The following is a 17,287-nucleotide window of genomic DNA, read 5'->3' on the forward strand; positions in this document are numbered from 1 at the left end:
TTGCAGGAACTGCTGACTTACTCCAGCCACATGAGGTCTAGCATTGTCCTGCATTAGGAGGGACCCAGGGCCAGCTGCACCATCATATGGTCTCACAAGGGGTCTGAGGATCTCATCTCTGTACCTAATGACAGTCAGGTTACCTCTGGCAAGTACATGAAGGGCTTTGCGGCCCTCCAAAGAAATGCCACACCACACCATTACTGACCCACTGCCAAACTGTTCATGCTGAAGGATGTTGGAAGCAGCAGATCGCTCTCCACGGCGTGTTCAGACTCTGCTTCGCCTGTCACATGTGTGAACCTGCTTTCATCTGTGAAGAGCACAGGGCGCCAGTGGCGAATTTGCCAATCCTGGTGTTCTCCTGCACGGTGTTGGACTGTGAGCACAACCCCCATCTTTGGACATCGGCCCTCATACCATCCTCACGGAGTCAGTTTCTAACTGTTTGTGCAGTCACATGCACATTTGTGACCTGCTGGGGGTCATTTTGCAGGGCTCTGGCAGTGCTCCTCCTGTTCCTCCTTGCACAAAGGCGGAGGTAGCGGTCCTGCTGCTGGGTTGTTGCCCATCTACGGCCTCCTCCATGTCTCCTGGTGTACTGGTCTGTCTCCAGGTAGCGCCTCCAGCCTTTAGACACTACGCTGATGGACACAGCAAACCTTCTTGCCACAGCTTGCATTGATGTACCATCCTGGATGAGCTGCACTACCTGAGCCACTTGTGTGGGTTGTAGAGTCTGTCTCAGGCTACCACAAGCGTGAAAGCATCACCAATGTTCAAAGGGACCAAAACATCAGCCAAAGCATAGGTACTGAGAAGTGGTCTGTGGTCCCCATCTCCTTAATTGAGTGTTTCTTGCTAATTGGCACCTGCTGTCTATTCCATTTGCACAATATTGTGTGAAATTGGCTGTCAATCAGTGTTGCTTTCTAATTGGACAGTTTGATTTCACAGAAGTTTGAATTACTTGGAGATGCTGAAAGATCAAAATGAACAATTCCTCACTCGTCGCTTGATTGTTTGCTGTGTTTACACATAACGATTATCGCTCTAATGCGATCGTTATCGCGAAAATTCAAACGATAATCTTTCCCTGTAAACACAGCATTATATTGTGTTGTTTAAGTGTTCCCTTAAGTTTTTTTGAGCAGTGTGTGTATGTGTGTGTGTGTGTGTGTGTGTGTGTGTATATATATATATATATATATATATTTATTTATTAACTTGTGCCATATTTGTGAAGCCCCCTGCTCCGTGTGCCAACTACAACCCATTTAGGAGAAAAATCTCATTTTTTCCTACATGAGACCTATGCTCTGCTGATGGATTTGGTGCATGCTACACGGGGGAGCAATACTCATATCACCACGTACATGATGCACCGATATTAATGAACCTCCCATGTATCTAAAAAATAGCAGCCGTACTTCACCTCAGCGTCTGTTAATGTGGTCCTATGTTTCTTATTTGCCATTGGGAAAAATCCAGGGATGGGCTTTATTTTACTCCGATACCATCAATAACAATGGCCCTAGTTCTATCTACTCTTGATGTACATGCTTTCTATAGAGAGAGCTGACATGAATCAATGTGATGTAAATGTATGGTAACGCCATTATATCTACTCCGACGAATTTCCTGACAGTTCAGCACCGCGTTCTTTCAGTGTTTCGTAAGGGATTTCATTTGCAGAATTTCTCACAATGTGCTGCCACTCCAGCTGGATGTGCGCGGAGCACTGAGGAAAGAAAGCAGGGATTTATCTAGATCTCCGAAGAAAGATTCGGAGTGAAAAAAAAAAAATACTGACAGTATATTAAACTCCGCTCATTGTCTGTCAGCCGTGTTAAGTTTGAACTGTCAGGCCTGGTATAAGATAAGCGGCACGCTTGTATGAAAGCAGTTCTGCATTCTTATGCAGCATTTCACTTGTAAGGAGTTCAGTGTTCTTTAGACTTTTAGGCCTATGAGTGTATATGTTTACAGGTTATGAGGCTATTGTTTTGTATGTGTATATGTGTATGTGTGTATATGTATATATATGTATATGTGTATGTGTGTATATGTATATATATATATGTGTATGTATGTGTGTGTGTGTGTATATATATATAATATATATTGTGGACATGTCACTGGTAAAGTGCTCGAGGGGATGTACATCTCACCCAGGTTGATACATAGTGTGAGATGGTGAGTCCAGGAGGCATCTGTGCTCAGCAGTGTTATGCTGCTGAGCTATTATTTATTATTGCCGGGCCTGGACTTACATGGAATGGCAGGTAGGTTTTGGTAGTGGGACTTGCCATTCCCTCCCCCTCGATCCAGTGTGGGTTTTGGGATCAGGTGAGCTCTGATCCCAATCAGCCTGAGAAGGCAAAAGGTGTGCTCAGTGTACAGGTCCTTGCTCTCAGCCAGGGTGAACAGCCTGCATGCTGTGTTTCCTGGGAGCAAGGAGTTCTATCGCTGCTGGGGCCTGTTCACACCCCGCAATACTGCCGACTGAAGTGTCAGAGAGGTAACCTGCTGTGTTAGTTAGCGCCCAGACGGGCAAGACCTTTTTGTTTTGTTCCTAAAGCACAGTGTTGCTATATTTCTGTTATGGACTGTTTATGCTGCAAATAAACGCCAAGCTGTTATTTTACAAGTCCAAGTCTGCCGTGAACTGTGTCCAAACACACCATCCCCCGGGAAGATCCCTACAATTGGTGCTGCGGAGCGGGCAAAGCGGTTGCTAGGGGCAACGGTGTGCATCAACTTGGCTACAGCTGCGTATGTCCTGGGTGAAGGCTGCTGCTTCACTCCAAAAACAGTCAAGCAACATGGAGGAAATGATGAAGCAGCTAATGCAAGTGAGTCTGCAACAGCAACAGGCGTTGGTCGCACAACAACAGGCTCAGGCAGCCGCTAAGCAGGATCAGGAGGCTGCTAACCTGCGCCATGAACAGGCATTGGCTGCACACCAGCAGGCTAATCGGCAGCAACAACAGGCTCTGACAGACGCCAATCTGCGCCATGAGCAGGCTAATCTGCGCCACGAACAAGCGATGGCTCAACAACAGAGACTTATTGAGCACCTGATAGCGAAGCAAGAGGCGTCTGCAGGTGCTAATCCCCAGCTGGTGGCAGCAGCCGCGCCAGAGACTTTGTCTGTGAGAAGAGCTGTGCAGCGTGCGCTGCAAAAGATGACTGCTGATGACGATGTTGAGGCCTACTTAACTGTCTTTGAGCGTGTGGCTGAGCGAGAAAAGTTACCCTCCCCTGAGTGGGCAGAGGTCATTGCTCCCTATTTAACAGGCGAACCTCAAAAGGCCTACTATGACCTCAGTGAGCAAGAGGTCAAGGACTATCCTCGGCTAAGAGCAGAGATACTCGCCCGACTAGGAGTTACTGCTGCTGTCCGTGCCCGGAGAGTCCGCAACTGGAGCTACAGTCTGGACAAGTCAGCGAGGTCCCAGATGTACGACCTGATTCATTTGGCAAGAAAGTGGTTGGAGCCAGACACCTCTACTCCTGCACAGATCCTAGAGAGGGTCGTGATGGATCGCTACCTCCGCGCACTTCCTGCTGATCTGCAACGCTTGGTGGGACAAGGCGACCCTAAGAGTGCCGACGAACTTGTCAGCCTTGTGGAGAGGTTCCAGGCGACCGAGGACTACCTCCGTGATGTTCCTGCAGCACCGTCACCTCCCCGGAGTGCCAGACCTGTGCCTTCAGCTGGTAAGAGACTTCCATCTATTGGGGGAGTGTGGAGGGGTGCTGATAGAGGGAAGAGCGCTCAGGAGGTGTCTCAGGGGCAAAAGACTGGTGGTGGTCCCCGGTGGCTAAGTGGCCCTAAAAAGGACTCCCTGCCAAGGAGACCAGGCCCTATCCAGTGCTGGAGATGCCATGAGACGGGACATATGTCTGCCCATTGCCCTCTTACCACTGAGCCCATGGAGTGTGACGCTAGCCGGCGTCAGTCGCTATTTGCGGAGCCGTCTTTTGTTGCAGTCACTGGACTAGAGACTGAACCACAAGTCTGCAACATTACTGTAAATGACTTCCCTGTTAAGGCGTTGCTGGACTCAGGAAGCCTTGTCACCCTGGTGCATGCCAGCCTGGTGACTGGGGACTTTGTGCCAAAAAGACATATGAGTGTGGTATGCATACATGGTGATACAAAGGTTTACCCTATAGTACTGGCTAATGTCGGGACTGAACTAGGCACGGTACAATATGAAGTGGGTGTGGTTAAAAACCTTATGCATAATGTGATATTGGGGCGTGATTTTCCTTTGTTCTGGGCTCTATGGGGAAAACAACAATCCCCTGAAAGGAGTGAGGAGACCCCTAAGTCTATTGCATTACCCACGGTAAATGATAAAAATGTACAGGATGAAAATGATGCTTTTCCTTTGCAGGTCCTGGCTGGTGAGGAAGAGGCTCCTCCCACTGCGCAGAATGTTCCAGACTTAGAGGTGTCTAGGGATAATTTTGGTACTGCACAATTACAGGACCCCACTCTCAAAAATGCTAGAGAGCAGGTCACTGTTATGAATGGGGTACCTCAGGAGCCAGAAGCTGAGAAAAAATTTCCACATTTTTCTATGACTAATGATCTCTTATATAGAGTCACTAGGATTAATGATGAGGTTGTGGAACAGCTTCTGGTGCCTAAGTCGTACCGGCGTCAGGTACTCGACATGGCCCATAATCATGTCCTTGGGGGCCACTTGGGGACAGATAAAACACAGGAGAGAGTCCTCCAGAGGTTTTATTGGCCTGCGATTTATGCTGACATAAAAAAATACTGTGAGTCGTGCCCCACATGTCAGCTTAGCGCTCCAGTGTCACATTTTCGCAGTCCTTTGGTCCCACTCCCCATCATAGAGGTACCTTTTGACCGGATCGCAATGGACTTGGTGGGTCCCATTGTAAAGTCGGCTAGGGGACACCAGTACATTCTAGTGGTGTTGGACTACGCGACCCGCTATCCTGAGGCTGTACCCCTAAGAAACACTGCCTCTAAAACCATTGCACGGGAATTGTTTTATATGTTTTCCAGGGTGGGGATCCCCAAGGAAATCTTGACCGACCAAGGTACCCCATTTGTGTCAAAGGTAATGAAAGAGCTATGCAAACTGTTTAAAATCTCACACCTACGTACCTCTGTATATCACCCACAGACGGACGGGTTAGTGGAGAGGTTTAATAAAACCCTGAAACATATGTTAAAAAAAGTGGTGGAAAAGGATGGTCGTGATTGGGATCACTTACTACCTTACCTGATGTTTTCTATTAGGGAAGTACCCCAAGCGTCCACAGGGTTCTCTCCCTTCGAATTAGTCTATGGTCGTCACCCTAGGGGTTTGTTGGATATAGCGAAAGAGACATGGGAAAGTGAGTCCACCCCATACAAGAGTGTTATAGAGCATGTAGCACAAATGCAGGACCGTATAGCCACTGTAATGCCCCTAGTAAGGGAACACCTCCAGAGGGCGCAAGAGGGCCAAAGCAGAATTTACAATCGTTCTGCAAGAATCAGGACATTTGGCCCAGGTGACCGGGGTACTCATACTTGTTCCCACGGTAGAAAGCAAATTCTTAGCAAAGTGGCAGGGTCCCTATGAAATTGTAGAGAAGATCAGTGAGGTCAACTACAAGGTACACCAACCAGGTAGAAGGAAGCCTTTCCAAGTTTATCACATAAACTTGATCAAGCCCTGGAAAGACAGGGAATCCTTGGTGGCGACAAAGCCTGTTGGTCATCTGTCACCACCAATCCCTCCGGTCAGGATTGGTGACACCCTATCAGTATCCCAGAAGCAGGAAGCTAAGGAGTTCCTGCAGAGAAATAAAGACAAGTTTTCTGACCTACCAGGGCGTACGCATCTCATTAGTCATCATATTGAAACTGAGCCTAGAAGCAGAGTAAACCTGAAGCCCTATAGGATACCAGAAGCACGGAGGGAGGCGGTATCATCCGAGGTAAAACGTATGCTTGACCTAGGAGTCATTGAGGTGTCCCAGAGCGAGTGGTCCAGCCCGATTGTGTTAATCCCAAAGCCCAATGGAACTTGGAGGTTCTGTAATGACTTTAGAAAGGTAAATGAGATCTCCAAGTTCGATGCCTACCCCATGCCCAGGGTAGATGAGTTGATAGAAAGGATGGGTAATGCCAGGTACATAACTACCCTCGATCTCACTAAGGGCTACTGGCAGATCCCACTCACTCCTAAGGCTAGAGAGAAGACTGCATTCTCCACCCCTGATGGGCTCTTCCAATACGTAGTGATGCCATTCGGGTTACATGGAGCCCCTGCCACTTTTCAGAGGTTGATGGACTTGATTCTGCGACCACATCGTGATTACTCCGCTGCCTACCTCGATGATGTGGTCATTTTTAGCCCGGATTGGGAAAGTCACCTCTGTAAGGTCCAGGCGGTGTTAGATGCCATAAGTGATGCGGGGTTAACCATCAATGCAGAGAAGTGTGCACTAGCCTTAGAGGAGGCCAAATACTTGGGCTACATTATTGGAAGGGGGTTAGTGAAACCACAACTAAATAAAATTGAGGCAATACAGAATTGGCCTCAACCCCTCACAAAGAAACAGGTCAGAGCTTTCCTGGGTATTACGGGCTATTACCGAAGGTTTGTGCCGAATTTTGCTTCAGTTGCAGCCCCACTAACTGACCTGACAAAGGGTGCGAAGTCCGCAATGGTGACATGGACTCCAGAGGCTGAGAAAGCTTTTCAAAGCCTTAAGTCTGCCCTGTGCCAACAGCCTGTGCTAGTTACCCCTGACTTTAGGCGAGAGTTTCTAGTACAGACAGATGCCTCTAACACAGGGTTAGGTGCCGTCCTCTCACAGGTCGTGAATGGCGAGGAGCACCCGGTGATGTACTTAAGCAGGAAGCTATCCCCGGCCGAGAAAAACTACGCCATAGTTGAGCGAGAATGTCTGGCAGTGAAGTGGGCCCTAGAATCCCTGAAGTACTACTTACTAGGCAGGAGGTTTAAGTTAGTGACAGACCATGCCCCCCTAACATGGATGAAATTAAACAAGGAGAAAAATGCAAGGGTGACTAGGTGGTTTCTTTCCCTCCAAAACTTTAATTTCATGGTGGAACACCGGCCAGGGAAATTACAGGCAAATGCTGACGCCCTATCTAGGGTACACTGTCTGTGGGGACAAAATGCTCAGCCCTCCGGTCTGAAGAAGAGGGGGGGGATATGTGGACATGTCACTGGTAAAGTGCTCGAGGGGATGTACATCTCACCCAGGTTGATACATAGTGTGAGATGGTGAGTCCAGGAGGCATCTGTGCTCAGCAGTGTTATGCTGCTGAGCTATTATTTATTATTGCCGGGCCTGGACTTACATGGAATGGCAGGTAGGTTTTGGTAGTGGGACTTGCCATTCCCTCCCCCTCGATCCAGTGTGGGTTTTGGGATCAGGTGAGCTCTGATCCCAATCAGCCTGAGAAGGCAAAAGGTGTGCTCAGTGTACAGGTCCTTGCTCTCAGCCAGGGTGAACAGCCTGCATGCTGTGTTTCCTGGGAGCAAGGAGTTCTATCGCTGCTGGGGCCTGTTCACACCCCGCAATACTGCCGACTGAAGTGTCAGAGAGGTAACCTGCTGTGTTAGTTAGCGCCCAGACGGGCAAGACCTTTTTGTTTTGTTCCTAAAGCACAGTGTTGCTATATTTCTGTTATGGACTGTTTATGCTGCAAATAAACGCCAAGCTGTTATTTTACAAGTCCAAGTCTGCCGTGAACTGTGTCCAAACACACCATCCCCCGGGAAGATCCCTACAATATGTATGTGTGTATATATATATATATATATATATATATATATATATATATATATATGTGTATGTGTATATATATATATGTATGTGTATATATATATATATATGTACAGATAGATTAATAGATAGTAAGACACTTTGCTGTTTCATATGCTGAACAAAGATCATCATAAAGTATATAGGTTGTTACAGTTGTGAGATTGACACGATATATTTGGTATATTGCACCTTAGGCTATGTTCACACGTTCATTAGTATTTCAGGACTTTATATGATGTCTGCAATCCGCAAAAAAATTGTCCCTATTTCATCTGTAATCCGTACTTCTTGCAGATCGACAAAAAATGGGAAGGTGATAGTTAAATAAGTGGGAATGATTTAAAATGATTCCTCATCCGTACTTTTTACGAATTGTTGGGCAGTACTGAAGTTTCTGCCTCAGACTCAGACTCTCCCATAGACGTCTATGGGAAAATCCATGCCGCAATTATGGTCCGTACTAGAGCTTGTCAGTCATGTCTACTGATCCGTAATACTACAGACAGTGTGAACAGCCCAGTAGGAAGCAATGGGCCTTAAATTTGTCCAATATTGCGGATCCATAATTACGGTCAAACTTACAAAATATGTGAAAGGTTTGTGAGTGAATGTTGTTGTTGTGTTTTTTTTTTGTTTTTTTTTATGGCTATTTTTTACCTGCTTTCATTTTTGGGGGCCAGAGCTGTCAATCCATAAAAGATCACTGATCATTTCCCAGGGTTATAGGGATTCTCCCACCTCTGCTGTTGCTTGATTAGTATTGATTGTTGTACGTTAGCAGAGATCAGTGGAGATCAGACATGTTATAGAGCAGGAGGGGCTCAGCAGATAACGTTAGCCTAATTTGTCAATTATTCATATAAACCTCTGCTTATTCTAAGCTCCTGCTCTATGACATGCTGCCCGTAGACTGGGCTACATCTACACACCCATCCCTCCATAAATCTAATCCTCGTGGCAATAATGAAAAAGTAAAGCATACGTTACAAATGTTTTGCAACACAACCAAAACCAATATATATTTTTAGCCACCATTATGCAAATTTGCATTCCAAAACGTTCACTTTTTTACGCCACCAATCTCATTTTTTTACTAAAATGCTGACACACTGTATTCGTGTCTAAACTTACAGCTGGTTGCGATATGAATATTATACAGCAAACCCCTATTTCTCCATTATTTTAAAGCAAATTCTGTATCCACAAATACTGTATAATATATTAGACAAATCCAACCTGCAGACAGCCCTCTATTGCACAGGAGACGCAGAGGATGAAGGTATGTCTCTTACCTTCATCCTAAGCGCACAGGAACGATGCACAGTACAGGGGCGTAGCTAGAATTCATGGGGCCCTATACAAAAAACTGTAAGGGCCCCCCTCCCCTATGCACAACACAATATATACACTACCGTTCAAAAGTTTGAGGTCACCCAAACAATTTTGTGTTTTCCATGAAAAGTCACACTTATTCACCACTATACGTCGTGAAATGAATAGAAAATAGAGACAAGACATTGACAAGGTTAGAAATAATGATTTGTATTTGAAATAACATTGTTTTTACATCAAACGTTCCTTTCATCAAAGAATCCTCCTTTTGCAGCAATTCCAGCATTGCACACCTTTGGCATTCTAGCTATTAATCTGTTGAGGTAAGCTGGAGAAATTGCACCCCACGCTTCTAGAAGCAGCTCCCACAAGTTGGATTGGTTGGATGGGCACTTCTGGCGTACCATACGGTCAAGCTGCTCCCACAACAGCTCAATGGGGTTCAGATCTGGTGACTGCGATGGCCACTCCATTACCGATAGAATACCAGCTGCTGCTTCTGCTGTAAATAGTTCTTGCACAATTTGGAGGTGTGTTTAGGGTCATTGTCCTGTTGTAGGATGAAATTGGCTCCAATCAAGTGCTGTCCACTGGGTATGGCATGGCGTTGCAAAATTGAGTGATAGCCTTCCTTATTCAGAATCCCTTTTACCCTGTACAAATCTCCCACCTTACCAACACCAAAGCAACCCCAGACCATCACATTACCTCCACCATGCTTAACAGATGGCGTCAGGCATTCTTCCAGCATCTTTTCATTTGTTCTGCGTCTCACAAACGTTCTTCTTTGTGATCCAAACACGTCAAACTTGGATTCATCCGTCCACAACACTTTTTTCCAGTCTTCCTCTGTCCAATGTCTGTGTTCTTTTGCCCATCTTAATCTTTTTCTTTTTTATTGGCCAGTCTCAGATATGGCTTTTTCTTTGCCACTCTGCCCTGAAGCCCAAAATCCTGCAGCCGCCTCTTCACTGTAGATGTTGACACTGGTGTTTTGCTTAGTTGTGCAACGCGGCCACCCACTTCTTTTTTTTACTCTGGTTAGAGCCTGTTTGTGCTGTCCTCTGAAGGGAGTAGTACACACCGTTGTAGGAAATCTTCAATTTCTTAGCAATTTCTCGCATGGAATAGTCTTCATTTCTAAGAACAAGAATAGACTGTCGAATTTCAGATGAAAGTTCTCTTTTTCTGGCCATTTTGAGCGTTTAATTCACAATCTGCTCAAAGGAAGGTCAGTTTTGTAGCTTCTGTAACGAGCTAGACTGTTTTCAGATGTGTGAACATGATTGCACAAGGGTTTTCTAATCATCAATTAGCCTTCTGAGCCAATGAGCAAATTAGAACACTGGAGTGATAGTTGCTGGAAATGGGCCTCTATACACCTATGTAGATATTGCACCAAAAACCAGACATTTGCAGCTAGAATAGTCATTTACCACAATAGCAATGTATAGAGTGTATTTCTTTAAAGTTCAAACTAGTTTAAAGTTATCTTCATTGAAAAGTACAGTGCTTTTCCTTAAAAAATAAGGACATTTCAATGTGACCCCAAACTTTTGAACGGTAGTGTGTGTGTGTGTATATATATATATATATATATATATATATATATATATATATATATATATATATATTATATATAATTTTTTTTTTTTTCTGTGATGTGGCCAGAGGCAGAATCCTGCCTGCAGCCACAAAATTGACGGGCAGAGCAGAGAGCCAATGGCTGCTTGCTCTGTCAGTCCACTGTATTTAACTATAAGGGCCCATTAGAAGCCCTTATCGATAAATACATAGGTGCAGGAGCAGACTACCTACTGCCGAACCCCTTATGTACTCCAGTGTGTAAGTGACCCAGTGTTCAGAAGACAAGGAACTCTACTGCTGGTGCACTGATAACCCCTGACCTCTGCACAGCAGGCAGTGATAACAGAGGTCAGGGGTGCTGGGAAGAAAAGGTTGTTTTTTGTTTTTTTTTTGTCTTGTGTCTGTTAACTCTTTTTTGTGTTGTCTTTTATTTAGATATATTTCAAGTGAAAAAATTCCACTAAAATACATATAGTAAGAGCTAGAAGCTAATACATATCCCCAACATAGGGTGGAAGGAAGTAGATTACATTACATAGTAAAACAAACCCTTATAAGGGACCGTAATTGACAAGCTATGTAAAGTGCTACGGAATCAACTAGTGCTTTTACAAATAACAGTGCTACAGTTGGTGAAGAACGTCCATTTTTTGACTATATAACTACAAAATCCAGGTGCTGGTTGCCATTGGGGTTGTAGGGTAGTCTGATTCATTGCAGATCGGTAATTGGTCGACCAACTGCAAATTCTCTCACCCATTATTAAAAAATAAGCACCCAGAGAGAATAGTGAATGATGTAGGCTCCATTCACACCAGTGTTTTACCCTCCACCACAATTCAGTTTCTCTTTTCTGTTTTGATAGCAGAGAAACAGAACATAGCGGACCCATCCTACTCACCATTAATGTCAATGGGTTTTTATTGTTTGACAGATTTGATGAAAAGGGAGAACAACTCTGACAGTGTTCTGCTTTTTTGGACTGACATATGATTTATTCATGCACAATTTTTTTTGAACACGAATGGAAAATGAGGTAATTTTTTTTTGTAGTCAATGAGGACGGATCTAAACAAGGTATTTCCATTCACATCAGTCATCAGTTTTCATCATTTTTTTTTTTTTTTGCACTGAGTATGTGTAGGAGTGAGAAACCAGGAAGAAGGAAAAAAAAAAAAAAAAACGGATAATTTTATGGTCAGTCTTCTCATCCGTTCAATGAATATGGAGGGATCCGTTAGCAAATGAGGAAAAGTCAGGTGTGAACCGGTAACCAAATGCTATTCCATCCTAGACCCAGAGCCATACATACATAGACACATGTAAAATGATATGTTGTATCCAGATGTCTCCAGGTCTGGCGGGTCGTGACCTCATTTACATATTTATTGTTTTATCGTTCCAGTGTAAGTTTGTGCTGATAACTTTTGCGTAGACTCTAAAATCCTCACAGTAGTAAAAAGTATTTAATGTCCTTTCTAAGTTTTCCCAGGACGTAGAACAGCCTTCAGAGCTGCAATCTTCTGTCCATCATTTCAGAATGCGATCCTGTTGTTTTGTTTCTTTTTCTTTGTGTATGGAAAATAAATGGGAGTAGCGGGAAGGTCAGAAGTGGTAGGTAATGCCCTCTCTAGCTGCTGAAAAAAATCCTAGAGTCATAAAAATAACAAACGACATGTATTTGCTAGAGTGTCAAAGTTATGAGTTTATTTTGTAATGATGTGCTCCTGCTTTCATGAGGTAAACTGGCCGTGTCGGAGGTGTTATTAGTAATATGGACTCAGTGAAGCAGAAAGCAGAGTGACCGAGAGATCAGTGTATCAGTCAGCAAGAGGGCAAATGGGAAGAGACAGCAGGAGAATGAGAAAAGAGTGGTGTTGTTTGCACACAGATGAAGAACCCTTTGGCTGCCGGCCGGGGATGACTGCGGTGTTCAGCTACAGCCTAACTGTTTATGGTCTTGTTCCGTATATTGCGTCTACGCCATCCAATGTTTTCATTCTCCTTTATCCAAGTGTTGGTTTATAACATGTTTATAACACAGCGGTTGATTGGTTGTAGAACAAATAGATAACAGCTACCATGTACTAGCGCAGTGATGGGCAACCTTTTTGAGCTTGGTGTGTCACAATTCAGCAAAAAAACGAGCATAACTCTGGGTGTGTGTTACTTCGACAAAAAAACCTAATTTTGTGAAATTAATAGTTAAAATAACAAAAAATATTCACACCCAGTCCCCATCCCTTCACCAGCACACACCTTCAGTCCCCACCTGACCCCCATCCCCACACACACACAACCCCCGCTTCCTTGACCCCTATAGCTCCTGACAGACACTACCACCATGAACCCCATCCCTCACAACACACACAGCAAAGGCCCCCCACGCATTCCGCCGTACCTGGCTTCCTCAGGGATGAGAAAACCGGGTACGGCGGAACGCGTGGGATGTTATAGCTGCCCAATCCTTTCATCTACTGGACCGCACATGGTGATATTGTTTTATTATTAGTCACTGTATTACCAATTATTTTTGTAATAGTTTAGGGGATTTTTTTCTTGCCTTTTACTCATGTCCTGTCTGCAGGGTTAGGTAGGTTGTTGAGTCCGGGCTGGGACGCCAGCCAGACCAAGGATGACATTTTAGTGTTTTTAATGTTGAGTGGCATTTAGGGCTTGTCTCCCTAGGTTTACTCCTGTTTTGTATATATTTTGTGTACTGTAAGGCTATTTAAATAAAGATTTTTTTTCTTGATGTGCTACTTTTTTGTGCGTATGCTTTTTCTTCATAGTCCTTAAATGATGGGTTTGTCTGTTTTTTGGAATAATTGTGTCGCATACCTTTAGTAAATATGTCGGAACACTAAACCAACTGGGAAAATGAACAAAAACCTAACAATTTGCTGCTTGGAACTCATAAAGATATGTCTTTTTGGCTCTTTCGCAACCATGTCTTTTGGACAGCTTGGCGTCTTAATGCATCCAGTTTATGCAAATTACTGCAATAATTTGCATAAAGCAGTCACATTTTGGCACCAAAATGACAGCTGTCTATAAAAAAAAGATCTAGTGTGAACATAGTCTTAATGCATTCTTCACAAAATCGCGACTGTTATTTTGAACATCATGGGAAGATTTCCAATGTGACCACCACAATGTGCAAGTGTCGCCAGTGAGGCTGCTTTGTGATAAACCCTGAATTCTATGTTAAAGGAGAAGTCCGGAGTCAGACATTTTTTTTTCCAAAAGAAGCCGGGAAGGAGGTGGCTGAACATAACATGCACCTACCTCACCGACTCCAGCGCAGTGGTCCACTGACCCCAGCTGCGGTTTTCACTCCCCCGGCCGCTTCCTGGTGTGAGCAGGATCGCAGATTGTGACGTGTCAGTGGGTATAACGGGGTTCCGCCTCTGCCATTGACTGCCTGAGTGGGGCTCACACGTCACAACCCGGCCCAGACCACAAAGCACCCAGGGGACTGGGAACCAGAGAGGGAGACAGCAGACCCCAGCACTGGAGCCAGGGAGGTAGGTGCAGCATGTTGCTACTGTATCTTCAGCAACCTCCTCCCGCCTCTTTTGAAAAAAATGTCCGACGCTGAACTTCCCCTTTTAATATTTCCCTTCTCTTTTCTTGCAGGTACTAGGACGGGAGGTCTACACATCTAACAACCAGCTTGGTGGCATCCACATCATGCACAACAATGGCGTCACTCACACCACGGTATATGATGATTTTGAAGGAGTGTACACCATTCTGCAGTGGCTTTCCTATATGCCCAAGGTAAATTTCTTTTACAGGTAGATACCACTTTTATGAATGATATTTTGTAACTATTTATGGCTGTTATGTACAGTGTCTATCTTCATCCTATAAGAGTCATGATGTATTAAACTGAACATTGCTGAATTGCTGCTTTTTTTTTCTTTTTAAACAGTGCAACTCCAGTCCTGTGCCTATAATCACTCCAAAGGATCCAATAGAAAGACAGATTGAGTTTGTTCCCACCAAAGCCCCTTATGATCCTAGATGGATGCTGGCGGGACGACCTCACCCATGTATGTACATATACCGATAGCCACTTTGTCATGTTTTTATGTACTTTGATAAGGGTCTCCATAGCTGGAAGCACAGTTGAAGTGGACAATGGGCAATGGACCTAGTAAGCTCATTTGGGACTGCCATTCATCAGAGTGGAGCCTGACCACACAGACCACATAGGCCCCGGCATCTCTACACTGAAATCCGTGAGCAGTAGTTCCTGATATTACACTGTCAAATACACCGTGAAATACACTACAATAATTTACATGAATTTATTACATTTTTTTTAAAGTAGTTGAAAACTCTGTACTCTCTCGGCTATTTGTGCCTGGATGTATGCATGTTTGATGTCTAAGTATGGCATTAAAGCGACTCTGTACCCACAATCTGTACCCCCCCCAAACCACTTGTACCTTTGGATAGCTGCTTTTAATCCAAGATCTGTCCTGGGGTCCGTTTGGCAGGTGATGCAGTTAATGTAATAATAAAACAACTTTTAAACTGGCAGCCCCGTGCCCTTTGGCCGTGGCTTAGTTTGTGTATGCATTAGGCTGGCACCACCTCTCTGTCCCTCCTCCCCGCCCTCCTCATCATAAGGAATGCCCCAGGCAGATTGCCTCCTATTCATCACCTGTGTCAGCACAGCACATGGGCTAGATAGTTAAGGCACCTGTGTAGTTTTTACTGCAGAGGAATAGGAAAAATGGGGAGGAGGGACGGAGAGGTTGTGCCAGCCTAATGCTGCGTTTACACGAAACGATTATCGTTCAAATTTGCACGATAACGATTGAATTTGAACGATAATCGTACATGTAAACGCAGTGAACGATCAAACGACGAGCGAGAAATCGTTCATTTTGATCGGCGAATTATCGCTACGTGTAAACCCAGCATAATGCATACACAAACTAAGCCACAGCCAAAGGACACAGGGCTGCCAGTTTAAAAGTTGTTTTTTATTACATTAACTGCATCACCTGCCGAACGGACCGCAGGACAGATTGTGGAATAAAAGCAGCTATCTGAAAGTACAAGTGATTTGGGGGGGTCAGATTGTGAACCTGGCCTTAAAGCGACTCTGTACCCACACACTGTAAAATAGAAGCATTTAAAAAAAAATCTAGTAATGTGTTCTATTAAAGAACATGGAAACGTGGTTGTCAGTGCACACATTATTTAAAAAAAAAAAAATGCATTTCCATTGACGAAATTCATAATTTTTTTTTTTCTTTTTTACACAATGACCCAGATTTACTAAAACTGTCTTATGTGCAAACTAATGCTGGGTTCACACTACGTATATTTCAGTCAGTATTGTGGTCCTCATATTGCAACCAAAACCAGGAGTGGATTAAAAACACAGAAAGGCTCTGTTCACACAATGGTGAAATTGAGTGGATGGCCGCCATTTAATGGCAAATATTTGCTGTTATTTTAAAACAACGGCTGTTATTTTGAGATAATGGCCGTTATTTACTGTTATATGGCGGCCATCCACTCAATTTCACCATTGTGTGGACAGAGCCTTTCTGTGTTTTTAATCCACTCCTGGTTTTGGTTGCAATATGAGGACCACACTACTGACTGAAATATACGTAGTGTGAACCTAGCCTAACGCTGCATGCACACGTTCAGAGGTTTTTCAGCACCATATGCTTCGTCTGTAATCATCCTCCACGATCCGCAAAAAATTCCTCCGTAGTGCATGTGTATCTTATGCAGATCTGCAAAAAATGGGAAGGTGATTGTTAAAGGGGTACTCCGGCGAAAATCTTTCTTTCAAATCAACTGGTTTGAGAAAGTTATATAGATTTGTAATTTACTTCTATTTAAAAATCTGACGTCTTTCCATACTTATCAGCTGCTGTATGTCCTACAGGAAGTGGTGTATTTCCAGTCTGACACAGTGCTCTCTGCTGCCATCTCTGTCTATGTCAGGAACTGTCCAGAGCAGAAGAGGTTTTCTATGGGAATTTGCTGCTGCTCTGGACAGTTCCTGTCTCGGATAGAGATGTCAGCAGAGAGCACTTTGTCAAACTGAAAAGAAAACAACATTTCCTGCAGGACATATAGTGGATGATAAGTATGGGAAAATTTGAGATTTTTAAATAAAATATAAATCTATATAACTTTCTAAAACCTGTTGATTTAAAAAAAGATTTTAGCTGGAGTACCCCTTTAAATTAAAGGGCTACTACGGCCAAACACTATAAATAAGTATTGAGACCATGACCTAAATTTATACAATTTTGTAATGTACATGCATTTGACGTTTGGTATCCTTACCCACTTTTCTCTGTGTGCCCCCACCAGAAGTCTTTGAGACGTGATGTCACAGTGCGGAGTGTGGGATGGGTGGGCTTGAGGCGGGGAAGCTGTTTGGAGCATGAGTAAATCCCCATACAGTAGTTGTGGAGTTCTAAAGTGGCGGAGCTTAAAGGGCGGCACTTGTTTAGAGGAGCCCCGCCGCTCTCAAACTCCGTGA

At 44.2% G+C, this 17,287-nt stretch overlaps 1 protein-coding gene across 1 annotated transcript in view; it reads left to right on the plus strand.

Moving 5' to 3' along the window:
• Positions 1–17,287, plus strand: part of ACACA (acetyl-CoA carboxylase alpha) — a 220,232-nt gene that overhangs the window by 144,204 nt on the left and 58,741 nt on the right. The window contains exons 45-46 of the mRNA XM_069971462.1: positions 14,398–14,541; positions 14,696–14,816. Of these exons, the coding sequence (XP_069827563.1) occupies positions 14,398–14,541; positions 14,696–14,816 (265 nt within the window). The remainder of the gene's footprint in view (positions 1–14,397; positions 14,542–14,695; positions 14,817–17,287) is intronic.

Source organism: Dendropsophus ebraccatus, chromosome 5, assembly GCF_027789765.1.
Source record: "Dendropsophus ebraccatus isolate aDenEbr1 chromosome 5, aDenEbr1.pat, whole genome shotgun sequence".
Classification (NCBI taxonomy): domain Eukaryota; kingdom Metazoa; phylum Chordata; class Amphibia; order Anura; family Hylidae; genus Dendropsophus; species Dendropsophus ebraccatus.